This window comes from Typopeltis vanoorti, chromosome 16 (genome assembly GCF_054136105.1).
Source record: "Typopeltis vanoorti isolate ZY-2024b chromosome 16, IOZ_Tvanoo_1.0, whole genome shotgun sequence".
NCBI classification, from domain to species: domain Eukaryota; kingdom Metazoa; phylum Arthropoda; class Arachnida; order Uropygi; family Thelyphonidae; genus Typopeltis; species Typopeltis vanoorti.
This window is the reverse complement of record NC_143564.1, coordinates 46713996-46741857: the sequence shown is the minus strand read 5'-3', so window position 1 is coordinate 46741857 and position 27862 is coordinate 46713996. Positions and strand designations below refer to the sequence as shown.

General features: G+C 33.5%; 1 protein-coding gene across 2 annotated transcripts in view; it reads left to right on the top strand.

The window, feature by feature from the left end:
• rictor (rapamycin-insensitive companion of Tor) overlaps positions 1-27862 on the top strand; it is a 955009-nt gene that overhangs the window by 554491 nt on the left and 372656 nt on the right. For both annotated transcript variants that reach the window (XM_090406113.1, XM_090406114.1), the window contains exons 18-19: positions 1005-1153; positions 8075-8201. In XM_090406113.1, the coding sequence (XP_090262239.1) occupies positions 1005-1153; positions 8075-8201 (276 nt within the window). The remainder of the gene's footprint in view (positions 1-1004; positions 1154-8074; positions 8202-27862) is intronic.

Genomic DNA, 27862 nt, shown 5'->3' with positions numbered 1-27862 from the left:
GTTCTCTGAAAGAAACACAAGGTAAATCTGATTAGAAACTGCTATTAAATAGCAAAGCTTTGAAATGAGTAAATGGGAATCCAAGGACTCACTGTGGGAACACTAATCATTATTCATGCAATGCCTCTCATACCTCTCCTTCAAGTGATTTACCAATAAATCACTCCTAATCCACTGTAGCAACTTATTCGGCTCATTCACTAACGTCTCACTTTGCTGTCTCTTGTTCTCTTCTGTCCTGTCAAGTATTAAAGAGGATGAGGAGAATGTTTTTTAATTTTGTGTTCATCAGGTGTTTATTAACATGTAATTCTTGATGTTAAGCTTCAGTGATTTAAAATTGTCAATAATAATATACATCTGAAAAGATAGGCGAAGTTCCTCATAAGTGTAATCTTTATTCATTTCATTTTTCTTTGCTTTGTATAGCACTTTAATGGCAGTTTTGGTCAGGCACCTGATCACTTGATATTTTGTTAGCTTGATTTGTGATAAAAGGACCTTCATTCAGCCTAGCCATGTTTAATTTGGCTGCCCATATAGTACATCCTGTGATCAATCTCTCTCTCTCACACACACACACACACACACACACACACACACACAAATTTCTATAATTCCAATTTCAAAGTAACGTAAGTTATATTAGTTAATAACAAAAAGCTTATATAAATTGCAAAGTATTTATTAAATTCTGTGTAGTCACTAATTATTCATAACTTATAAAATGAAAATCATGTATTTGTTTAACATTGAAATATTGCTGTCCATGATCATTCTATCTGAGCAATAAATATGTTCTAATTTTTTTTCTTGATTAAAATTATGGACAAGCCAACCAAAAAAAAAAAAAAAAACATGCATTTGAAAGACTTACACACTTCTCTCAAAGCTTGGCATGTTCCATTGTTCCTTTAACTACCATTAAAAATTATTATAGAGCAGTGAAAAGTTAGTGCAGTTCTTACACCATATGTTTTTTTTTTTTTTTGTGTATATTTCAGATAACTTTAGAAAATGCTTCTCTTCATATTGCCTTTAGCCCACCACGGATGGCCAGCACCCTCTGCAATAACTACTTCTTATTTATTGGTAGGCTGTCCAGTTCCAACAAAGGTCGCAAGTTTTTGGAAAAAACTGCAATTTTTCAGATGTAAGCTTGATTTCAATAATAAATGTAATTATTATTATTATTTGTGTTACTTAGATGTATGGTTAGTCTTCCTTCTTTCAAAAATATCAGAGCATGATATGTCTCCTTTCCCTTACTTTCCAGTATAAAGTATGTATAAAGTATCATTATGTACTGCTGAAATTCTTGATAAATTTTCTGTAAGTGAAAGTCAAAAACTTGCAATATTCAAATTTTTGACTTTGGATTTGTGGAATATACTTGGTTTATATAGGTTGAAACAATAAGTATATACTCTCAGAAATTATGTAGGGCCTGTGGACATTTATGAGTTGGAAGCTCCATAACATAAAAATTAGTCACGACTCTGACCAATAGAATACAACACAGATATGCCAAAGACAAAAACACCAAGCCAGCATGACATAGCCTCCACTCCCCCCCCCCCCCCCCCCATGAGCTCAGAAGGCGACTCACTGTTGAAACGACTCGCACCCCATTCTCCTACCCCTGATCTTATCCTATATCTTTCTCCTTCCTCAAAAATTTCTATGTTCACCTCCATCCCAAAGTATTCTCTGCCCACCTTTTAATAATTTAAAAAAAAAACAAAAAAAGATTTTTCAAAAAAGTTAAAAAAAATTCGCATACCTCCTGCCTCACCAATAATTCTCCCACATCTCTCAAACACCACTTTACCGACCGTCCTTCTGTTCAGTCATACTTCCTTCAACGATGAATGTATATCGCCATATGCCAGGATGCCACTGAAAAAGAAGACAGCCATCAACATCCCACAAAGGTATGTCTGGTTTTTCTTCTTATATATTTTTTCTTCCTATATATTCTTCATATATCTGTCCTTATAAAAAATCAGTAATTCCCTAAAATTTGAGTAAAAAGCCAATGACATTATAAAAAAAGCAGTACTCTTAAACAAAAATAACCTAAATAGGCATAAAAATAGCCATAGGAGTAACATGGGAATTTTCCAGAAATAATACCTACTATACTTATATACTTATATTTTATACTTGACAAGAAATTATATTCTTGTTTTAATCCTTTACTCAAGCATAAACAAAATGTGCATATAAGGAATCTTCATGACTAGTCTTGTATATAGCCGGCAAAGGTTGGCCGATTGGTAGAGCCTCTGCTACTAATGGCTCAGTTAAGTAAGTTTGAGCACGGTTAGTAATTGGAAGGGATCCAGTCGTTCGATGCTGTTTGCACACCCTCCCTCGATGAGTCTTTGGACTCCCTGGAGGTGTTAAATAATAATAATAATAATAATATATAGCGGCTGTTAACTTTGCATCTGTTGCCACATTATCCTATAATCCAAAAACATTATGGAAACAATTACTAACCAGACTAGTTTAAACTTTTATTGAAGTCTCATCAGTGGTAGTTGTACCCAAAAAAATACCAAGGCTAAACTAATGCAGAATTAAATACTTGCTATAAACAAGTAATAAAACAGCATATCATCACATTATTAAATACTCTGGATCAGAGATAGCAGAAAGTTTTTCTACTGGGTTACAAAGTATACTTTACTTGACAAGAAATTACATTCTTATTTTAATCATTTACCCAGGCATTAATTAATAGACCAAGTTTTGCAAAATGCATCATCATGACTGGTATCCTAGTATAACATATATTAAGACTTAAATACTGGCTTAAGCTCATTTATTAGGTTGAAAGAAAAGAAATCCAACATATCTATGCCTTGGATACTTACAGAAACAAATTGGGGTGTGTGTGTGGGGAGGGGAACTGTTTCACTGCTGCAGCAGATACAAATTTGATATTTTTTTATTTTATTTGTTGTTGTTATTATTTTATTTTTTATTTATATTGAATCAGCAGCAGATTAAGAAAAAAGTTGAATCTAAATAAAATGGTTGTGTTAAACTTCCCACAATTTGGGAAACATTAATTCTTAGGCTGACAGCCTGGGATAGTGCAAGCTCTTATAGAGGGTGCTCCTTTTAGGATATTAGGCTTCTAGTCTGACATCTACTTATTGTGTCCCAGAAAATGTCTCTGTGTTCAAGACAAAATATTGGAACTATTAAACCTATGTTTAATTATTTCTTTGTACTATTTTCTTTCCACTAAACCTAATTATGTATACTTGTATATAGAGGCTGTTTAGCTTCACATCAACTCTGACCTGTATTATGTCCTTTATTAGTTTTGCTTTAGTATCTTCCTGGGTGTAGCTCTTACTGATGAAATTTTATGAGGATGAAATTGAAAGTGGTATGGAGAGAACATTCCCATAATTTTTTTTTTATTATTTTTTATTTATTTTTTGATTAAGGAATACTGAGACAGTTGATGTGAAGGTGTCAGCCTCTACATATGTATAGGTGAAAATGCCTCATATACAGACTGTACTTGCTTACATGTTGATTAAAACAAAATAAATTTTTGTCAAGTATAATGTACTTTGTAACCCAGCAGAAATCCTATGTACACTGTACTTACCTGTGCTGATCATGTTACTTAAGCTTAATACTATGCAGGAACATATTCAGTTAATATGCAGCCAGTGTACTAACTTCTGTGCAAATGAGTGTTAATTCATAATGGCAGCATTAATATTTACAGCAAGTGAAAAAAGTAGTTTATAGAAATTTCCTTACACGGACTGCAAGAATTAAATTTACAGACACCATTTGTCTAGAATATTAAGCAAACAAGATATTAACAGCACCATTTACAGATATCCTAGTAATATTATTCATTTATTTACACTTTTTTTCCATATTATAAGTGCTATGCAAGTAAGGGTTTCACATGATGATTTATGTTTATGTAACACATAAACATAAATCAGCTATAATATAATGGTTTGTATATTTTTAATATTATTATTATTACTGCTACTACTACTACATGACACCTTCAGGGAGTCCAAAGACTCATCAAGGGAGGGCACATATTCTACAGCTCTGTCTCCACCACTCAATCCACCAATGCCATCTACTGCCCAAACTTACTATTTTCACAGACAAACATCCATGCCCACAGCAGGATTCGAACTTGCAGCCTTTTGGCTGGAGAGCGGATACACTAACCACTCGGCCAACCAGGCTGTCAATAACAAAGATTTGCTTCAGATCGTCATGTGAACATAATTAGAAAATTGATGCTGTATATTTCTTGAAGAAAAATATACACTGATTTAATTAATTATAGGTAAATTATATTTCATTCTGTATGATATTGTGAAATACTGATAGTATGAAACTGGCCGAGAATTAGTGGAATTATTTTAGTGATACATGTTATTGATATTAATGCTTGTTGTTGCTTACATTGTAACAAAATAATTCCAAAAGTGAAAGTAAATTCTTGTTTCACAGAACAGAAAAACAAAAGAAAATTTCTATTAAATTCAATGAAGTTATGAATTATTTACCTCTAGACAAAAGCAGATGTTGACAGTGATATTGGCAAGCATAGAAGTGAAGAACCCATATGGGACCAATGCATCCCATGTGATGTTACACGGTGTCTGTTAACTGGCCTTAGGAAATCATAGAAATTAACAGCTTGAAGCAGATAGAGTTGTGGGGAAGATGCGAAGGAAAATTTGATAATGGTGTGGAATCTGGAATGTTGGTTGTGGAGAAAAGTTGAAGGAATATAAATTGCAAACATGGAAGGGCTTAGATGTTATTGATTATTCATAATAGAGCTTCACAGGTTAAGTATTATCAAAAGAGAAAAAAAAATTATAAATCTGAAAGACTATTTTTAGAATTAGCATCAGCTATGAAGCACTCTACCAACCTCAACAAGTTTGCTTGCATTAATTTGTCAAGATCCCGGAGATTGTCATTTTGAGACCTAATAGCCTGACTTCTCCATATTAACTTTACGGTTATCTGTTTTTACTGTTTTTTGCTTGAACCTTTGTACTGCTTATGAGTATGCTGATTAATTTTTTCTTTATATTCTTCTACAATGTTATTTTTATTTTATTTTATTTATTTGTTTATTTATTAATTATTTACTTAAATATAAAGAGCCAAGAGGCTTCATTTCAGCGATATAAACATTATTTATATAAACATTATTAATACCAAGAATAGCGATCAGAACTTTACCTTTGCTGCGAGTTGCCCGAGATTGTACTACGTACTAGGACTACTTGCGTTAGCTCATGCTAGTAATCGCTGATACTTTATAGTTTACTATACTATATTCAGCATGAAACTCTCTGATTCCAATTTTTGAGTTTCTTATTCAGTTTTAAAACAATGTGGGATTTAATATCCCCTTAATTTAAATAATGTTTATATCGCAGAAATGAAGCCTATTGGCTCTTTATATTTAAGTAACTTAATCAGTGCACCTTTTTGACAACTCGTATAGCAGAGCATATAAGTTCTTTTCGCTATACCCTTTGGTATTAATTTGGTCTAGCTACTCACTGATGAAGCCTCAATAAAGGCTGAAACTGGGCTGGGTAGTGACCTCCCACCATAATGTAATAACAGCATACATTTCCTGGGAAATGTGTTTTTACATTATGGAAAATGCCAAGAATAGCGATCAGAACTTTACCACCTTTGCTGCGAGTTGCCTGAGATTGTACTACGTACTAGGACTACTTGCATTAGCTCACGCTAGTAATCGCCGATACTTTATAGTTTATTATACTATATTCGGCATGAAACTCTCTGATTCCAATCTTTGAGTTTCTTATTCGGTTTTGAAACAATGCAGGATTTAATATCCTCTTAATTTTTTTTTTTTTTTTTTTTTTTTTTTTTTTTTTTTTTTTTTTTTGCAGCTGTTGCTTTATATCCCTCCTCATCCACTTATTCCAACTTGCTTTATCTTCCTGACTTTGGATATCTAGTCTGATGCTGCTATTCTCAAGCAATCTCTGACCATTTGCCATGCACTACTGACATTCTTTCTGTAGTTTCTCAAGCCATGGCACTGCTCCAAGATGACTCCTAAGTATCTCATAAACACCAGCATGATAGTTGAATATAATCCCCTTCTTGACCGAGAAATCCACTTGTTTGGCAACTTCCCAGAACAAGACCACATAGTTACTACCTTGGTTATGGATATATCTTCTGATGCTATTATCAGATCCTACACTCTCTCTCAAACCCATTGTGCCCCCCCCCCTCCATAACTTGTTTCATGTAATTATCCCTTAGAAAAACTGTATATGTTCTGCTTCTGTGTTGCCATGCCCCTTTTCCTCCCTCTAATTGATCAGTTGTGAGCAGCATTTCACACCATAACACAGCTAATTGTTTAGCTGTGTTATGGGATGAAAATTCACCTGCACCCTCTACTAAGCAGATGGACATTGGATGGAGATGTGGCAGATGCCTGGGGGACATCTCTTACCATAGTGCGTAATCTGAACTATGAAATTCAGATGTGGCAGTGTGGTGGTCCTGGCCTTGGACCTCTGTTAGCGGTGCTACAACTTACCTCGTGGTGGGTGTATGTATGTATATATACAAACACACACACTACTTGAAAAGAAATCAATGGACACCATAATGTGAAGAACAAACAGCCACGGTGTCCACCTTAATACGATATAGGACTTCCTTTCACTATGATGACTACAGCAATCCATAATACAGGGCATACTTTCCAAAAGCATATGATAGAGATTAGTGGGAATTTTGGACAATTCTTCCTGTAGATATGTAATGAGGTTCTGGACTATTATGGTGTGGACTTCTCTTGACCTCACTCACTGCTCCAGTTCATCCCATAGATGTTCGATAGGGTTGAGATCAGGGCTCTCTGGAGGCCAGTCCATTGTGATGATGTTCATGTCCACAAATGATGCAGTTACAGAAGCAGCCTCATGATATGGTGCATTGTCTTGCTGAAAGAGACAATGCCCATTTCTGTAGAAATGTCACAAAGTAGGAAGCATTTCATTGTCCAGAATGTTTAGATACCTCTCAGAGTTCAATATATGTTGTGGCACTCCAGAGGTCTAATACCAAACCAGGAAAAACAGGACCATACCACCACACTGCCACCTCTGAATTTCATAGTTGAGGTTATGCACTCTGGTAAGAGACATTCACCAGACATCCACCTCACCTACACCTGTTCATCTGCTTGGTAGAGTGTTGTCTGATCCGTTGCTCCATAACACAGCTTTCCAAGCTGTCATGTCCCATTATACATGCTGTTTGTACCACTAATGAATGAAGCAGCATGTTGGTTTGGGTAATGTGGACTTGCATAGTGTGGTTCTACATGGAGACCCATTTTGTGAGTCTCAGTTTTGAATGTTTTTGTGCAGATTCGTGTTCCGGTCAATGCCCAAAACTCCACGTTGAACATCTCTGCCGATGAATGATGGTTTTTACTTATTATCCCCTATATCCTTTGTAGGTAATGTTCGGTGAGTGTGGTGAGTCATCCACTGTAGGAAGCACTTGCAATTGACTTCCTATGCTTTCATCTCAGTATGGTGTCACTGATTGTTGTCCTGGGATGGCTCAATTTTTCAGCAGTTTACCAAACAGATAGGCCTTGCAGCATGGCATATTGTTATCTTTCAAACTCCATCAGTTCCCTTCTCACAGCCATTTCACCCAGACTCTGTTGCAATGACTTGGGAGCATCATATTCCCCAAATTATACCGGCTAAAAACTCATGACTCGTTACCTGGCAGGATGCACCTTGCCCATGTGGGCTGCAGTTGACTTCTTTCTAAGCAGTGTATAATGTATATATCATAGTTCAGGTTCTCTCTCTCTGTCTGTCAGATGCACATCTAATAATTTGATCAGTGAATAGTTGGAAACATATATCTTTTAGCATTAAGATTCTCTGTTCAGTTTCTTCTTTTTATTATAATATATATTTATATTTTATTATAATACTTTTTATTTACTGAATTCAATATTTTCTTTCAGTCTTCTTGAATTAGTGAGCATCACATCTCATGATGTATATATCAAGTTAATAATATCATCATTGGACTACTCAATTGAAGGTTTTTCTAGAATCATATTTGTTAAAGTTCTGACAGCTGGTAACGAGGTAAGCATATTAATGGCCAAAAATATGCCTCTTACTTCTTTCATAGACATTCCTGAATATGATTCTTATATAATTATATATAAAATAAATTTACAAATTGAAAAGTTTCTGTGAAAACTTACAAATTGAAAAGTGCCTGTTATTGAAATTGTTTTATCAAAATGAATTGTAAAGAAGTTAAAAAAAAAAAAAATTGTGTACTTACCGGATTTAAATAGTTGTGTTACTTTAAACAAATTTATTGTAGTTTAAAATATTAAATTTTGTGTTTTATGAAGACATTCTCTTGTCATTAACGGAGACACCATGTCACCCATTATACAGTATTTAGTTTCTCACTTGCCATTTTCAAGGAGTGCGCATGCTCGCCGAGAAGTTTGATGTGTGATTGACAGCTGACAAGGAAAGCATTTGGTATCTGAGTAACAGAAAAATAAACAAGAGAGCGTTCTGAGAGAAAATTAGAACACAGGCCGGCAGATATTTAGATTCGGAGGAATTTGAGTTTTTTTATGTGACAGTCGGAGGTAAATCAGTAGTATATTCCGAAAAAGGAATCGTGGAACTATGAAGTTTCAAAGTGGAATAAGTATTGATAATTAAATATTTAATTATCAATACTTATTAAACATATTATTATATAATATGTTTTAAAAGAAACATTCGAGGAAACGCTAATTGGAAGATTAGTAGATTCCGAAAAGGGAATCGTAGAACTGTGAGTCTGTGAGAACTGTGAATCGTAGAAGTGGAAGAGTTGACTGCCAATAAACATTACTGAATAAAAGAAGAAATTTGTTATTTAAGTTCTAAAGGAATGTTTGAGAAAAACTGATTAAGAAGTTTCATCTGTATTAAGGACGCCGGATCTAACTATTATTTCTACTAAAAAGAGACAGAATTGAGTTAGAAAGAATTAATGTATGCTACATAAGTATTGAGAAAGGATCCTGTGAAAATGAAGAATAAAGTCATATATCTTCGGAAATGGGCTTTAACAGAGAAAGAAACTGGCTATGAGCATTTTATCATTGTGCAAACAAAGTGTTTAGTCTAGTCTTAAGTGTAAGTTTATTTTTAAAAGGCTTTGGATCCAATTAAATTTGTAGTTATGTAATATTTGTTTGAAGTGTATATATATTGTTTTTGTTATATTAAATGTGTTTATTTTGTATTTTGGTCTTGAGTCAGTGATTATTTGGATATTCTGAAAGAAAGAGTTAAGGTCATTGCACCAATTGGAGTGAACCCTTGTGCATATAATGTATAGGTACACTCAGAAATTTAAAAAAAAAAAATAATTGTTGAACAGAGATCATCTCTATATACAAGATTAAATAAATAAAAATCCTATATTTAAACAACGCCGCAGCCGGTAGGATTAATATTAAGATAATATCCTCTATATAAACATCTCTAAATATATAAAAATATATTTTTATTAACAGCATGTCTACTAACCATAGAATTCAGTGGAATAATACTAAAATTCTGCACAAATTATTTTCTTCTGGAAAGATTGTATAAAAAAAGTTGTGAAGTAACCATTCATGATCCTAACCTTAACAAAAATGATTGCATTAAACTTTATAAATTTTGGGAAGTTATCCTCAATAATACTCATCACTTGGGTTTTATAAAAATCAAAATTGTAATGAATTTATTCCTTAAATTTGAAATTTCATTTTATTTTTACTTTATTCTTGAAATCTATTTGTGTAGATAGTTTTCTTTCTGTAGTTGATAGCACATGTAATATCTTGCATTCAATTTAATTGTTGTTTGTTTTTATGTTTATCTCTTCCTACTATATAGAAATGTCTATGAAATATAGTCAACAATTCTAAAAAATTTAATAAAAAATTAACATAAGTGCCACCTGTATTTATTTATTGTTATTGTAAAGTCTTCTACTTATGTCCTTGAAATTTGCATTGCTGAGTTATTCTTCATGCTTGGGCATGTATCCTTGTTATTTCGATATGTAGTTCTTCTATCATTTTCAAGCATGGGTAACTTGTACAACATTTCAGAATTGTATTCTGCATATTCTCATTGTAAAAACATTAAATTTGATGTTTTTAAAATAAACCTTCAAAGCACCATCATCTGACTGGGTAATTGGAGCTTTTCAGTCTTTTATATTTCATATTGGTTTCATGCAGTTGATTTATGAAGGAAAAAGGATTGTTTTTGTTCAACATTTATTAAATTAATAGGTCATAGCAAAAAAAAAAATTAACTTAAAAAGTTGCATCTTTTTCCTCTTACTATTTCTCTTAGAAAAATTATAATTTCTGTTTTTTAAATTTAGGAAAATCCTGCAATACATTGCTGCATAATAATCACCATTTTGTTGTATGCTGATGTACAACTTGACATCTATGAGGCAAAGAATGTATAAGTTTTGTAAACAGCTTTCATAATGATTCATCCTTTGACTTCATAAAACAGCTAATGACTTATGTTAGTTCTCTACATTTTAAATGTTTGTGAAATTTAGAGTGTTGCATTCAAACAGTAGAAATTCTGACATGAAACCTTTTCATCGATTACTTAATTACTGCTATTAGGTTTGTATATCACATCTTCCCCTTTGCATGTTGAAATTATTGCTATGATAAGGTGATTAATCCTGCCTACAAGGTCTACTCTGTCAGGTGCACATATTCTGTGGCTGATTATCTGTCTTGTAGGATGAAAAATATAAGGGAAGAAACCTTGCTCCCCCCCCCCATATGAAAAGTCCTTCATTTGAAAAGCACTCATAAAATTTAGGATGCAAAGAACATTGGATCTTTAGGTAACCATCTTTAGGTTGTAAATGAATTTTATCACTCAGTGAAAACTGCTGAGGTTGTGAAAGTGTTCCATGTTTACTCACTAGAGCAGTGCCAGATTCATGTCTTAATTTTTGAGTAAGTTATTTCTCTGTGCTTTATTAATTATCCTTGTTAAAATTTCTAAATCCTTTTCCTTATATATTTATTAGCATTAGAAACAAAGTGGTTTAGTCTGTTGCTATTGTTAGTATTAGTAAAACTTGGCTCTCAGAGTTAGATGTATCAGCTGGAATCGAGGTAAAGGGTATAGTATTTTTAGGAATGACAGAAGAGACAGGAGAGGAGAGAGAATTACTACTAATGATATCAAATAACTCGAGTCCAGTTAGAGTCGAAATTTATGAAAACAATTATAGTAATAATGTCCCTTGTAGCAGTGAGTTTGAGACTCTGGCGTGAAGTGGAGGCTAACAGGATAAAGTATATAGTGGGGTGTTTCTATAGACTTGGTGGTTCAGTTTCTGGAAATTGCCAAATTAACCTAATGGTTACTAAACAAGTAATTATGAGTGATTTAAATTATCTGAATATTGATTGGGTAGCAGAGAAAACTCATAAGAATGAAGAAGAATTTATTTGAGATGTCATGAGACAACTTTCTCAAGCATCATGTGAAAGAAGTAATTAGAAGACAAAAAGTGTTAGATTTGGTCTTAGCTGCAGAAGGTGTCTTAGTTAAAAATGTGACTGTTTTGCCACCAGTTGGTGATCATGCTGTACTGACCTAGGAAGTAGTCAACTATATGGATGTTCCAATCATCACAGGTTACATACTGAATTACAAAGATGGAAATCATGATCAGACCACACTTGGACTATTGTTCTCAGATTTGGTCCCCAGGATTTGAAGGGGATAAATTAACCGTGGAAAGGATACAAAGACGGATGACAAAGATGGTTTCAGGGCTGTACAAGGATAGTTATGAGGATCGGCTTAGAGAATGTGGACTGCAGAGTTTGGTGGATAGAAGAAGGAGAGGTGATATGATTGAGACTTTTAAACTGTTGAGAGGTGGTTACAGGGTTGACACTGGGGAGTTCTTTCGCTTGGTTGATCAGCGGGAAGGAGTGATGACAAGAGGCCATCCCTGGAAGTTACGAAAGGAAACTGTGAGCAAGAGGGTAAGGAGTGGTTTCTTTGTGTGGAGGGTGGTTGAGCCGTGGAATGCATTGCCTGATGGAGTGGTGGGAGCGAGAACGGTCAGTGGGTTTAAGGAGTGGTATGATAAACTTTGTGTTTCTCAGGGGGGGGACTTCCCCTCGATGAGTCTTGACAGACTTTATGTCTTAGAAAGGACCTCCCTCGATGAGTCTTTTGACTCCTTGGAGGCCTGAATAATAATAATAATAATAATAATAATAATAATGATAAACTCAGGAGAATAATATAATTTGTCCAATCGCATCAGTTAATGAATGGAAAGGATATCAGCAGTGCATGGATAGCTTTGAAAAGATGCTTTAATAATGTCTCTAGAGTTTAAAGAACAAGTAATGGGAATGATAGGATGGATGTGAATTCTTATTAAACTAGAGTTCCATAAGAAGAAGATGACAATATAGAAGGAATAACATGTGAATATGTGTGAGAAAGAAGTTATGAAAAGCAGGTCAGAAAAGTTACAATTATTACATGGAAAGCTAAATTGAAGTATGAAAAGAAATTGGCTGCTCAAACTAAAGGTGTCCCAAATGAATTTTATCACTATGCTGCAAGAATAAAAATATGATTGCAGAAGAATAACTTCACTGAATTTAAACATGCCCTTGTATCCGAAGCAGATGCTATAGTTTAAATAATGAGTGCACAGTGCTACCATATTTGATGAAGAAATAGAGCTGCCTTAGAAGTACATTCTGTTAAATAACCTGGATAAGGATTTAGCAATAGAAACAAGTGGAATGTCAGCACTTATACTAAAGGAATGTTCAGCTGAATTGGCTAGACCTCTTGTTCTGGTTGTATAATTTGAGTCTTAGCTCAGGAAAGATTCTACAGAACGGTAAGACTTTATGATAAGCCCATTGTACAAGAGTGATGCAATGACTGATATGTCTATCTACACATATGATTATCTCTGAAGTGATTATGATGATTTTAGAGAGGTTGGTAAGAACTTGCATGCAGAAATGGGTTGACAAACAAGCTGTACTTTGCAAGGAATTGCAAAGCATGGCATGGATTTACTAAAGAGAGGTAATGTCTGAGCACTTTGCTCATATTTTATAATAATGTTATGATTGAACTAGATAAAGGGAATGGATACTGCGTGGTATGTTGGACTTCGCTAAGTCATTTGATAGGATACCGCATGAATGGCTGTTGTATGAACTAGAATATATGGGATTGGATAAGTGGAAAATAATAATTATGGCTAAAAACTAATAATAAGTCTGCATTATGGCTTCTCATAATGCATAGCATTATACATGTCCATAAGGATATGTGCATTGCATTATGGGATACTAAGGCAATTGATGTGAAGTCATTAGCCTCTGTATACAAGTAGTGAAGTGACTTCACGTGCAAACTTTGTTTGCTTGCACTTGGATAAAAGATGAAATCAAGAATATAATTTCTTGGCATCTTTAATTTATCTGTAAAAGTGCAATTAGCAAGGGTGTTAGGACTAGATTTTTTGCTCAGAGAATGGAATTTTGCCAGAGGTAGTTGTGAGTGCTTCATTAATGAATGAGTTTAAGGAAACATATAATAGGTAATGTGTGAACAGTGACCCACTGTGTGTGCCTACTCATCACAGGAGACCCATATTATTATTATGATTATTATTATTATTACATGACAACTCCAGGGAATCCAAAGACTCATCGACGGAGCCACCTGCTCTACAGCTCTCTGTCTCCACCAACTACAATGAACTACAACTACCATCATCATCCACATCAACACCATCTACCACCCACCACAACCACTAGTATTTTCACAGACAATCATAAATGTCAATGTCCACGGTGGGATTCAAATCTGCAGCCTTTTGACTGGTGAGCAGATACGCTAACCAGGCCAGCAAAGTGAAATATAGTATAACCTGGTAAAAAATAATTATTTTTTATGGCTATATAGCCTATTTTCATTTAGGAGTGCCCCTTTTTTTATCTGGAAAAAAGAAACATTTTCTTTTTCAGATTTTTTTCAAATAATTCCCCCACATTGCTTTACTCCCCACTTTTCCCAAACCCCCTCCCTTTAACAGCTTAACAGCAGGTGAAGGCATATCGCCGGGATAAGGAGACAGCCAACAACATCCAAAAATGGTATGTCCGAATTTTCCTCCTTTATCGTTCTTCATATATTAGTTTTATAACACATCATGTAATCCTCTAAGATTTGAGTAAAAAGCCAATGACATTGTAAAAAAGGGGCACTCCTAAACGAAAATAGGCTATATAGACATAAAAAATAATAGTTTATTTAGAGGAGTAACATGGGAATTTCCCAGAAATAATGCCAAGTGAAAAATGTTTTTTCACTTGGGTATACTATAAATTAAAGATGCCAAGAAATTATATTCTTGGTTTCATCGTTTATCTAACTGTAAGCAAACAAAGTTTGTGTTTGCGGTCACTTCACGACTGGGCTACTTGTATATAGAGGCAATTAACTTCACTTCAATTGCCTTTGCTTACACTTGGATAAAGGATGAAACCAAGAATATAATTTCTTGGCTTCTTTAATTTATAGTATAACCAAGTGAAAGAACTTTCAACATCAATCTCTAATCCAGAGTTTATAATTACATATAGAATTATTCTGTAATTACATACAATTACAGAATCTTTTTACAATTGTTTCTCTATTCTGTATATCATTAGTTTTGGTTTTATAACATGTATATCGGCTAGTGATGTACCCATTATTGATATTATTGTCAAAATGAAATGTAAAACATTTGAAAAATTTATGTACTTACTAGATTCTGATGATTACGTTACTTTCAATCTTTTTTATAGTAATTTAAAATTATTAACTGTTGTGTTTTGAAAAGACATTCTCATTATGCTAACAGAGACAACATGTTAGCCATTATACGTAACTTCTTCTTTGCCACTCACATGGAGTGTGCATGCTTGCCGAGGAGTTTGATGGCTGATGGGTGATTGACAGTTGACACACAGAGAGAGTTCTGTATTGAAGTTGTGAGGAAAACAAGAGAGCTAATGAAAGTTTAAGAATGCAGACTGGAGAAATTTTTTTTGTATGAAATTTATAAGTTTTATGTGACAGTTGGAAGAATATTAATAGAAGATTCTGAAAAGGAATCGTAGAACTATGTCTTTAAACTTGAAGAGTTGAAACTGTCGACAATTATTTAGTAAATAAAAGAAGATATTGAAGTGAATGTTCTAATTGAATGTTCGAGGAAACGCTGATTGGAAAGTTTCATCTGTCTTAAGGACGCCGGAATTAGCTGAACTTAGATATCTTGTTTATGAAGTAGTAGGAGAAACTGTTTTTCTCTGATACATTAAATTGTCTTCAAACAGAACTACAAGAGGTAAGAATATTTATACGTCAGTGAGACAAGAGAAATAATATTGTGTGCTATATTAAAAAAATAAAAAAATAAAAAAAAGGATCCTATGGAAAAGAAGAAGAAAATTTTATATGTTCGAAAACGACTCTAACAAAGAAACTGACTTTGAACTTTTTTTGTTGTTGTGTAAACAAGGTGTTTAGTCTGGTAGATGTGATTAAGTATATGTCAAACAATCTAGTAATAGAAAATGAATCAGAAAATGGGTGATTTAAATATTTTAGATAAGAAAATCTGTAAAGTGTAGATTTATTTTAGAAGGCCTTGGATCCAGTATTTTGTAGTTATGTAATTTTATTTAAAGTCTATATATTGTTTTAGTTTTTATTAAATGTGTATATTTTTGTATTTGGTCTTGAGTCAGTGATTTTCTGGATTCTAAAAGAAACAGTTAAAAAGCATTGCACCAATCAGAATCAAACCTTTGTGTAAATAGTAAACACTCTTAATATAAAAACGGGCTTTATAGAAACAATCTCTAATCTCAAAACAAAGTGATAAACAACACTGAACACTATAGTTTCATAGATTGTTTTCTTATACACAGTTTATTATAAGAAAGATTTATTTTTTCCCAATAGTTGACAAATTTTAATTTAGCTATAGAATAAACAGTTTATTAATTGTTGGGGAGTAAGTACAGCTCAAACAATCTGCTTTAGATGGCTAAATTCCTGGTTTAAATAATCATAAACCATTGTATATTTATATGTGTTTATAAATTGAGAAAGTACTGCTGAATTTTTAATGGTGTAGGAGTGGGAGGAATCAAAGTAGGTTTGCTTCCTGATCAAGTAAGCAAATAAAATTCAATAAGTTTAAGAAATTAATTGAATTTTATTTTTCCTTTCATGCTCTGTAGTGAAATGTAATCATCACTGAAGCTATTAATGGATGTTAGTAAATCTAAAATGTTTTGTTTTTCCGATTACACGAGACATCATCAGCATTCATAAAAAAAAATGCTGTGTGGAAGGGTTAGGAATAATAAGTTTAACTTAAAATGGGCTATAAATAAGTTAGCAAGCTGACCACTAATATTTTGGCCTATTAGGATTAAGAAAATTTGTGTACAGAAATTATTTTCGACTCTAAAATAATTTCCTGAGACTGTTAATTTTATTAAATCTAGGATATCTGTAGGAGTTAGTTTTGTTTGTGAAGAAAGATTTAAATAATGATGTCCAGTATTTTGGGGATGTGAACATTAGTGTACAATGAAGTAGCTTTGAATGATGAGAGAATATTTCTGGGAGAGGGGGTTAATTCCCTCAAAAAAGTCACCCATGTTTCTGATTCTGAACTTTGATATTTTCATTAGTAGTTTTAATAAGTTTGCAACAAATTTATATTTCTATCTTGAGAGGAAGGATAAAGGACTGTATGGATTAATATACATAGTTCTATGAACTGGTCCGCAGAGATAAATTAGGATATAAAAATAATGAAACTTATTCAATTACAAATAAGACATTCAAAATATTATTTAACCAATGTTTATGTACATCCATACTAGTTCTTTAAGCAACCGATGGTTGCAATGGTCTGACTAGATCAAACAGTTCTGTATACCGAATGTGCTTTTATGAATGTCTGTTGTTGCTTCATATTACAATAAGCCTAATCTTTTTAGGTCCTGTTTGACAACATCAACCTGTCTCATTCAGAACTCGCCACTTTTCCTAACATCTTCATAAAATCCATCAACAAAATCTTGTTTACCAAAGGAATATTCCAATTCCTTGAATGAAAAACTGCAGTATATTGTTACACAGAAAAGTACTGAGAGGTGAATAATATCTTCTCCAGCATATAATTATTCACAAAGTCATACATTTCACTCTGAAGGTACTATTCAAAAACACTACTGTTGAAAAGTATTGTCATAAAATTATTCTTATATAATGTCCAAGTCTGAGCTCTACAATGCACAATGGAAAAAAACTATTCCTAATCTTCTGTCCACTTTATTCCTCACTTCAGTATCAGTTACACATCTGCAAAGCAAAATGAAGTGAGAAACTTACTCTGTATCAACTACTTTAAGAAATACAGAAGAATTCTAGGCTGAAAATCAATTACAGGAAGAAAAAAAAGTGCGAGGCTCACTTGTTATTTTAAACCATTTGCTAAACTACTAAAACACAAACTTCACTGTTATTATATAAAACCGTCATAATGGTAATGAGTATATCAGGTACTTCGTAAGCTCTTATAGACTTTCATATTTTGAGAATTCACTTGATAGAAAAATATGAAAATACTGTACACCCACAGATGCGAGACCCTTTGACACTTCTGCGCCTGTCAGAAGAAGGAGAATCCATTCTGATATTAGGGTAATCAATGCATTTCATGGGATCAGTGTTTATTATTATAAGTCAGACAATTAGCTTTTCTTTTATGAAAATTCTAGTTTTTAAAATAACTATTTTGCTTGTACAACAATTGGGAAATTTACATATAAAGCATGTGATTTTGCATGTTGGTGATCAATTTGTACATTTTTTATTTCTTTCTCTGGTTCAGAATGAATTGACTATTCTTGGCACATTGCCAAGCTCAGTTCTATGAAGTGTGGGCATACGATATGTCTATCAAATGAATCAAAAACATTTTTGAAATCGACAAAGAAACTATAGTTTCAGAAATTCTACACTTTTTTTCAAGGATCTGTTTCAATGAAAAAGATTGTCTATGCTGGTCTTTTGAATTCACTTTGCTCATCTCTACACTGCATGACAACCAAGTGTTATCCTTTAATCATGCTGATTATAATAATGCAGAGCACTGTACGTGGAACAGATAACAGGCAAATTCTCTACAATCCTCACACAATGTGCAGAACCTCTTTGTATAAAAATAGGCATTGTTATAATTCTAGTAATTCTCTTTGAGAACTATACCACTCTGATTGAAAATGTTTAAGATCTCAGTCACTGCACTTTCTATACTTCCTTATCAATGGAAAAGAAGTGGAACTGACAGAAGAACCACACTGATATAATTGGCGTTACTGAAATAAAGAAGACAAAAACAGCAAGGATGCTTCAAAATAACAATTAAAATATGTTATATAAGAACATTAGTGAATCGGAGAATGGAAGAAGTAGCAATACTATTCAATACTAAACAGGAAGATAATCTTCTTGAATAGTAGACAGTATCCAGTGGAGGAATGAGAACAAACATCAAAATGGGAAATTGAACAGTGAGACTTATTTGAGTTTGTGTGACCCCATGAAAAGTTGTACTAAGGGAAAAAAATGGAGGAATTTTACAAATCATTAGCAGAGATTTCTAACATGAAGAAAAATAAAGGGCTGGTTCCTTGATGGAGACAAAAACAAAAAATTGGAAAGGAATACCAGACATAGAAATGTTGAAATGGGAAAATATGAAAGGAAAAAAAAAAAGAAAGAGAGCAAACTAATAATCTTTAAATACCTGTTGAGTCTCTCTTTAGAACAGGGACTACTCATTATAAATACTGTTTCAACATAAATCAATTTACAAATTCACAAGGAGAGAAGACAAAAGAAATAAGGAAAGTTGCAGTGACTACTGGTGATAGTGATATCCTAACACTGGTTGAGGTAAAGAGTATACAAGGGAATGGAATTACAAAGTGATTCCAATTTCATTTTGTGCAGAATAAAAATAAATTTCATATCTCGATGGAGTCAGAAGATTCATCACAGGAGATCCTTTAATATAGGGTCTTCTGTGATGAGTAGGAGGCACACAGTAGGTCACTGTTCACACTTTACCTATCATACACCTCCTTAATGAAGCCCTCACAACTACCTCTTGCAAAATTCAACCCGCCAAGCAAAAAAATCTAGTCCTAACACCCTTGCTAATTATTCTCTTACAGATAAAATTCACAAGAGAAAATTGGTCTAGAATTTTATGTGGACCTGAAGCTTTCCTTCCTAATTCATCTAACAATACTAAATCTCCTGGAGCAAATGACTTATACTTTCTGAAATGATTAATATACTCTCTGGTTTTCTGTGAACTTAATTTATTTATTTCACCTACTAACCTATGAGTAGTGGAAAATTTATCTGCTACTGTTTTCAGGTACTAATTTATGTCATTGTATCCTGTATTAGGAATGACAAACAAGTTCATTAGGAAAGATTGGATCAAAGCCATATAAAGCAAAATATGGTTTTTCTTTGATAGCAGAATGAAAAGCAGATCTGAATGCAAATGATGCTTGAGAAAGATGTGCGTGTCCCAATCATTCATTTTAGTGTTTGCCAGATTGGAAAGTATTTGCTTTATATTTTTATTCGGCCTTTCATACATACCATTACACTGTGGGGGGGGGAGGGGTAAGGAGTAGTAAAAATCTTCCTAACATTGAGTAATTTATAGAATTGTAACAACCGTTCAGATGTAAAATTTGTTCCTTGATCTGAAAGTAAGGTTTCAGGAGTTCCATATCTACAAATAATCATATTCAAGAACTTTCTTGCAATAGTCTTTGAAGTTTTTGAATGATCTTTTTCATACCTTTTTTAGTAGTCGGCAGTTGACCTACTACATCAATAGCAACAGCCTGAAAAGGTCTCCTTGGGATTGGAAATGGTTGTAGTGGAGCTTTTCCTCTGAAAGGGGATCTTAATTAGCATTTATGGCATGATTTGACATATGCGAGTATGCTACGCTTCATACCTTTCCAGATGTAATGATCCTTTATTCTTTCCCAAGTTCTAGAAAATCCTTGGTGTCCTGCTAAGTCAGAATCATGGAAAATGTACATATTTCAAGGAATCTTTGAGTTGGTGTTAATATTTTCACTTTCGACCTTCCTTCTTCCATTTGTCTAGATAAAAGTAATCCATCTTTATCTAAATATAAGTTTTCCAGGTTTATAAATGTATCCAATTGAGTTTCACCCCTCAATACTGCTTCATAAATAGTTTTAATTATGGGATCATCTTTCTGAGCTTGAATAATCCCATCCTTTTCTCAAATTTGTGAACTATGTTCTTTATTCATCTTATGAATAACATGAATTTTGGACTTCTCTTCATCTTGATTCACATGGTTATCCCTAGATGATTTATCATCATTAGATCCTGGAGATCTAGATAAGTAATCAGCTACTATATTTCTTTTTCCTGTAATATAAGCCACATCAATATTATATTCCTGCAGTTCCAATGACCAACTAATTAAACATTGATTTTTATCCTTCATAGTACTTAGGATTGACAGAGGCTGGTAATCAGATCTTATTTTAATAGGGTGTCCTAACAACAAGTATCTAAATTTTCTCAAGGGAAAAATTGTTGCTGCTGCCTTTTCTAAAGTCAAATAGTTCAATTCTGGACCTGATCATTTCCTGCTAATTAAAGTGAATGGCTTAAAATCTTTTCCTTCTAATACAGCAGCAATGCAGTCATTTGAAGCATCAGCAGAAAGATAGACAACCCAGTTTTAGTTTGTCAAATGCTTCTTGTTGAGCTTTATCCCAATTGAATCTAAACACCTTTCCTTGTCAAGTACACTATGGGTCTCAATAGTTGTGAACAATCAGGAATAAATTTTCTATAGAAAATTAGCATGCCAATGAATCTAACGATGCTTAACTGTTTTTGGAGGTTTAGCTGATAATATGCCTTCTACATTTGACTAGGGATCCCATGCATCCTGGTTTGTCTGGGACAGTCCCAGTTTTATTACTTCTGTCCCGGCATCCCGATATGTTTAGTTCGGGATGCTGAATGTCCCGGATTGTTTAGAATATAAAAATATTAACATTTCTAATAAGAATAAGTACATGTTAAAGATACCAAGCAATTTTAAACCTGGTTTTACTCCATTTTTTCCAAGTAAGCAAACAGACAAAATGTCAAGTTTGCGCCTGCAATTTATGCAAGACTAGCTGATCCCACAGGTAGTGCAAGACCAAGGCAACTCATGGTAGAGGTGGAGCAAGCTCTGATCACTAATCTTAATATTTACCCTTAATGCCAAAACACATCTCCAAGAAGGGGATGTATGATGTTTTGTATTAAAGGCAAGGGGCCACTACCCAGACCGGTTTCGACCTTTATTGAGGTCTCATCAGTTGGGAGCCAGGCTAGCAATACTTTTATTTATTGCTTTTATAAATTGCTTGGTATCTTTAACATAACTATACCCAAGTTAAAAATACTTTCTACATCTATATCTCCTCCTGAAATTTTTATTTAATAAGGTTATAACACCTTATGGTAACTCGTTTTGGTAAAATACTTACAAGCTCTGCATTACTACATCTTGGTATTTCTAGCCTGGCTCCCCACTGATGAGACCTCAATAAAGGTCGAAACCGGTCTGGGTAGTGGCCCCTTACCTTTAATACAAAACATCATATATCCCCTTCTTGGAGATGTGTTTTGGCATTAAGGGTAAATATTAAGATTAGTGATCAGAGCTTGCTCCACCTCTACCATGAGTTGCCTTGGTCTTGCACTACCTGTGGGATCAGCTAGTCTTGCATAAATTGCAGGCGCAAACTTGATATTTTGTCTCTTTGCTTACTTGGAAAAAATGGAGTAAAACCAGGTTTAAAATTGCTTGGTATCTTTAACATAACTATACCCAAGTTAAAAATACTTTCTACAAGAATAAGTACAAGTCGTAATATTTTTGGGTGCTTTTAAAAATGTATGTTTACAAAACAAAAAGCAGAGACATATTTATTTTGTAGTTCGGTGAATTACCAGAATATTAGAATTTTGGGAAAACGATTTAGTTCCATACATTTCGTTCAGCCGGAGAAAAGAATGTCAGAATGAGGGAGACAGTCGTCCAATTGTATGTTTAACTAATCCTAACCACGGCATCTATTTTGTTCGTCTGGTCGGCTGTAAATTTTTAGCAATCTTTTGTCTCAAGCTTAGTTCGCATAGTGTATGATATCCGACGGTTCCGAAATGTTTCTCATTGGTCGACATGTTTTTGAATATTAATGCGACACGATAGTTCATTTTCTTTCAACCAATGAGAAACATTCAGATATCGTACGCTATGCGAACTAAGCTTCACGCGTCAGGCGCTAAATTGTTTTTATATCACTACAGGGTATGTGATATAACCTAATTTTGAACTGTTCATTTCGTATTCTTGCATTCTCGTATTAATTGTGAATATTGTATTTTTTAAATTAATAAAGTTATACCGTTTGTTACAAAATGCCCAAAAGAAAGTGTAATTTCAATGAAAAATTGAAGGATCTTTTTCCTTTCATTTTTTTATTTTAAAATACATAATGTTAACGAATAAAATTTATTTCTCCTCTTAAATCTTAATTCTACAAAATTTATTGTGTCCTGGTTTTTTGTTTTCAAAAAATGGGATCCCTAATCCTACTAATAAAAGTGAATGGCTTAAAATCTTTTCCTTCTAATACAGCAGCAATGCAGTCATTTGAAGCATCAGCAGAAAGATGATAGACAACCCAGTTTTAGTTTATCAAATGCTTCTTGTTGAGCTTTATCCTAATTGAATCTAACACCTTTCCTTGTCAAGTCCACTATGGGTCTCAATAGTTGTGAACAATTAGGAATAAATTTTCTATAGAAAATTAACATGCCAATGAATCTAATGCTTAACTGTTTTTGGAGGTTTAGCTGATGATATGCCTTCTACATTTGACTGAGTTGGCATAATTCCTTTGTTGCTGATTTTATGACCTAAATACTCAACTTATTTTAAGAAAAATTGGCATTTAGAGCACTTTAAGGATAGATTTGCTTCATCTAATCTCTTTAAAACATTCCACAGGATTTCACAATTGCTATCTATATCCTTTGAATAAATTAGAAGATCATCCTGAAAACAGATTTCCCAACATATCTGATAAGACAGAATTCATTAACGACTGGAATGACATAGCAGAATTTCTTGCACCTTGCGGTAATCTACATAGCTGATATTTTTTCCATCTGGTAGTAAATGCAAAATATTTTCTGTCTTCTTTCTTTAAAGGGATCTGAAAGTAACCAGAATTTAAATCCAATTTTGTAAAATACTGTGCTCCTTCCATACAGATCAATAATTCCTCAGTCTTACACAAAGTGAAATCAGTAGGCTTTGTAACCTTATTAATGGCTCTCAAGTCTAATACAAACCTTATTTTCCATTTGGTTTTTGAATTAAAATGAATGGGCTATTCCACTGAAAATTTGACTTCTCAATTATTCCTGCATTAGTTTCTGAAAACACTCCATATATTTCAGTGGAGTTTGATATTGCCTAATGTAAATAGGAGATTGAGTACAAATCTGCACTGAGTGTTCTACTGCATTAGTACAAGACATTGAAACAATATCCTCTGTGAAAATACCAGAGAAAAATTCAAAGGCAGACTTAAAGAATTTCAGAATTCTATTCCCTTCTTCACTAGTGTTTGCTAATTTCATTGAATTATGCACTAGGTTCTCTTTTATTTATTTCCTCGGTGTTTTCCCTCTTATCTTTCTTTAGAGTCTCAATATGAAACACTTGATCATCAGTGTGTTTAAAAACTTCAGGAGGTTGCTCTTCCTTTGTCATCACCTGATGTCCTGTCCAAACAGTATTCTAGTCCACACAAGCACACTGCACCATCAAGAAAATTACATACAAAACCATGTCATTTCAGAAAATCAATTCCAAATATTACTCGTACATTTGGATTAGAAGATTCTGGAAAAACTATTAACGAATGACAAACTTTCAAAGGAAAACAATAATTGAAACAAAAGCATTGATTTGCTTATCAGCTGAAATTTCTGATTCAAATATACCTTTCAGCTTAATTGGATAACTTAAAACTGAAATGTCATTTGGAATTAGAGTTTTAATTTTGTTAAACTATAAGAAATGAGTGAAATATGTGCACTTGTGTCAAGTAAGATTTCACAGGACACATTTTCAATAAATCCTTGTAGAAATGTCAAAGGATTATCTCCATTAGCATAAGGAGCTAATGCTATATCAAACTCTCTTTTAGGGTTTGAGCTGCCTTTAGCTTTACTCATGTCTAATGAGTAGTTTGAGATTTCTGTCCTTGCCAATATGATATTGGAATAATAATTATTTCCAAATTTTCCTTTATTCTCACATTTTTTATGTTGAAGACAAAGTTTATCTGTAACATAAGTCTTTAGCAAAATGACCAAGTTTATTGCATCCAGAACATCTTAGAACATATCTTCTTTGAGATGTTTTATTCTTGTCAATACCATTAGATTTGCAAGAGAAATATTGATTATCTGTAGGATTCTTGGATATTGTTAAATCAGATATCATCTTAAACAGAAGTTCCTGTTCCTTCACATTTCTTCACTAAGAAATGTTTTCAGTTCTTCAATTTTTCCCAAATCATGTGATTGTAACTTGGACTTAGATTCTGGAACATATTCAGTTAAATTCACAGAAATTTCCTTTGACTGATTCTTTTTCTTAGCACCTTTTAATTTTTGAAACTTCCTTTCTCTCACTTTGTCTGCAGCCACTTTGTTAAGAGAATAAGTTTCATTATACTGAAAAGAATTTACCTATTTATTGTTTGTGGAATGAAATACAGTATATCTCTTAAGTCTCTCTTCCTTTTCCATAACAAGTTGAAAACATTATTCAAGACTTTTAACCTTTTTCTTGTATTCTGCTTCTTTCAAATTATCTTTAATGCCATGTCTAAACTGATTAAACAGCAACCACTCTAAAGAGGATCTCTCTTCAGATGAAACATTAAATTTATGAGCAGTGCTCCAAAGTCCAAAGATAATACTCTGAAACAGATTCCCTGTTAAATTGAATGCACTGATGAATTTTCCAAATGTTAGGCCCTAATTCTCCCACACTTGAAAATTCAGATATTAGCGAACTTTTAAATGTTGCATAACTGTCACTGTCTTTCAATAAAGGGGATGTTTTAGCTTTGTCCAATAATTTATTACAAAGTATTATTAACAAATAGAAATCTGCCCATTTTCCTAAATCTCTAATCTTTTCTGCATGTCTAAAAATTGTTTCTATGCTTTCATGACTATCACCTGAGAATGAAGGTATTACAAAGGTTGGATTGATTAACTTAAAAAAATTCCTCGTCTTTAACTGAAGAAACTTCACTACTAGAATTACTATCTCCTGTATGACCCAAGACCAAATAAAAAATATACACATTTAATAAAAACTAAAACAATATGTACATTTTAAATAAAATCTCAAAACTACAAAATACTGGATCCAAGGCCTTCTAAAATAAATCTACAGTTTAGAGATTTTCTTATCCAAAATATTTAAATCATCCATTTTCTGACTCATTCTATTACCGGATTGTTTGACATTACTTAATCACATCTACCAGACTAAACACCTTGTTTTCACAACAACAAAAAATTTTCATCAGAGTCAGTTTCTTTGTTAGGGCCTTTTCCGAAAATATAAAATTTTCTTCTTCTTTTCCACAGGATTCTTTCTTTTTTTTTTAAATATAGCACACAATATTATTCCTCCTGTCTCACTGATGTATAAATATTCTTACCTCTTGCAGTTCTGTTTGAAGCACAATTTACTATATCAGAGAAAAACAGTTTCTTCTACTACTTCATAAACAACATATCTAAGTTGAGCTTATTCTGGCATCCTTAAGACAGATGAAACTTTCCAATGAGCGTTTCCTCGAACATTCAATTAGAACATTGACTGCAATATCTTTTATTCACTAAATAGTTGTTGACAGTCTTAACTTCTCCAGTTTGAAGACTCGTAGTTCTATGATTCCTTTTCAGTATCTTCTATTAATATTCTTCTGACTGTCACATAAAACTTATAAACTTCATAAGAAAAATTTTTTTCCAGTATGCTGATCGGATTTTAACGGTATAGATGCGAACACAGATTGATAAGAAAATAACTATTTATTAACGTAACGCTAATATTTCACTGGTATTATCCAGCATCTTCAGAGCATACAAACAAAGTTTGTTACATTAGTGAGACAACCGCAATCTGGTGTAACAGTGGGACTAGTATGAATAATTGTAGCCTGCAAAACAAAGACTAAAGTCCTAATTAGGCACCATCTAAGTTAAGAAAAAAAAAAAAAACCAGATATTAATTTGGTTTTAGGAGGACTGTCTCCCAAATCTTTGGTAGATTTATACAGCCATACTTGTTGAGGTTTGGAGTAAGTTTCAAGGCTTCTGTTGATTCCAGGAACAATCTCTCTGACTTTAAAAGCTTCTGTGCAGTACTTTTGTTTTTTTCCAATTGATCCTGTGTGCAGGGGTATCCAAAGCATGGTCTGCCAGACCCGACTTGCCATAGCAAAAGTCCAATATATTTTTAGTGTTCACCGAGGCAGATGTCCACAGTTCTTCCTGTCTGTTGTCTGTCCATAGTAGGCTTGATGACATGAACAGAGCACTTCATAGACTCCTGGATGCGATAAAGGAGAGAATCTGTCCATAGGTGAACGGATGAGAATTGCCAATTTCACACAAGGTTTAAATACAGTGTGTAGTTGGTTGGTGTTTGTTAAGCACCCTAGATATCTTTTCAGATGCGCCTTTAATGTATGGGATGGTGATAGTTTTGTTATAGTCTTCTGTGGTAGATGGGGGGGGGGATTTTTGGTGAGCATTCAGTATTTTCTCTCTCTTATGGGGATTATAGCCATTGGTCAGGAAGGTGTGATGCAGGTGAGAAAGTTCAGCAGTGAGAGCAATGTCATTCGAACAAATTGCTCTAGCTCTATGGGTTAGTGTATTTAAGATACCATATTGTTGAGAAGGGTGATGTGTGATTTTTTGTGTAAATATCTCCCTGTATGTGTGGATTTTCTATAAACCAAGAATGATAAGGAACCTTATCATTCTATAACAGAAGACTATAACAAAACTATCACCATCCCATACATTAAAGGCACATCTGAAAAGATATCTAGGGTGCTTAATAAACACTAACTATGCACTGTATTTAAACCTTAGGTGAAATTGGCAACTCTCATCTGTTCACCTAAGGACAGATTCTCTCCTTTATCACATCCAGGAGTCTATGAAGTGTCCTGTTCATGTCGTCGAACCTACTATGGACAGACGGGAAGAACTGTGGACATCCGGCACTTTCGCTATGGCAAGTCAGGTCTGGCAGACCATGCTTTGGATACCCCTGCACACAGGATCAATTGGAAAAAAACAAAATTACTGCACAGAAGCTTTTACAAGTCAGAGAGGTTGTTCCTGGAATCAACAGAGGCCCTGAAACATAC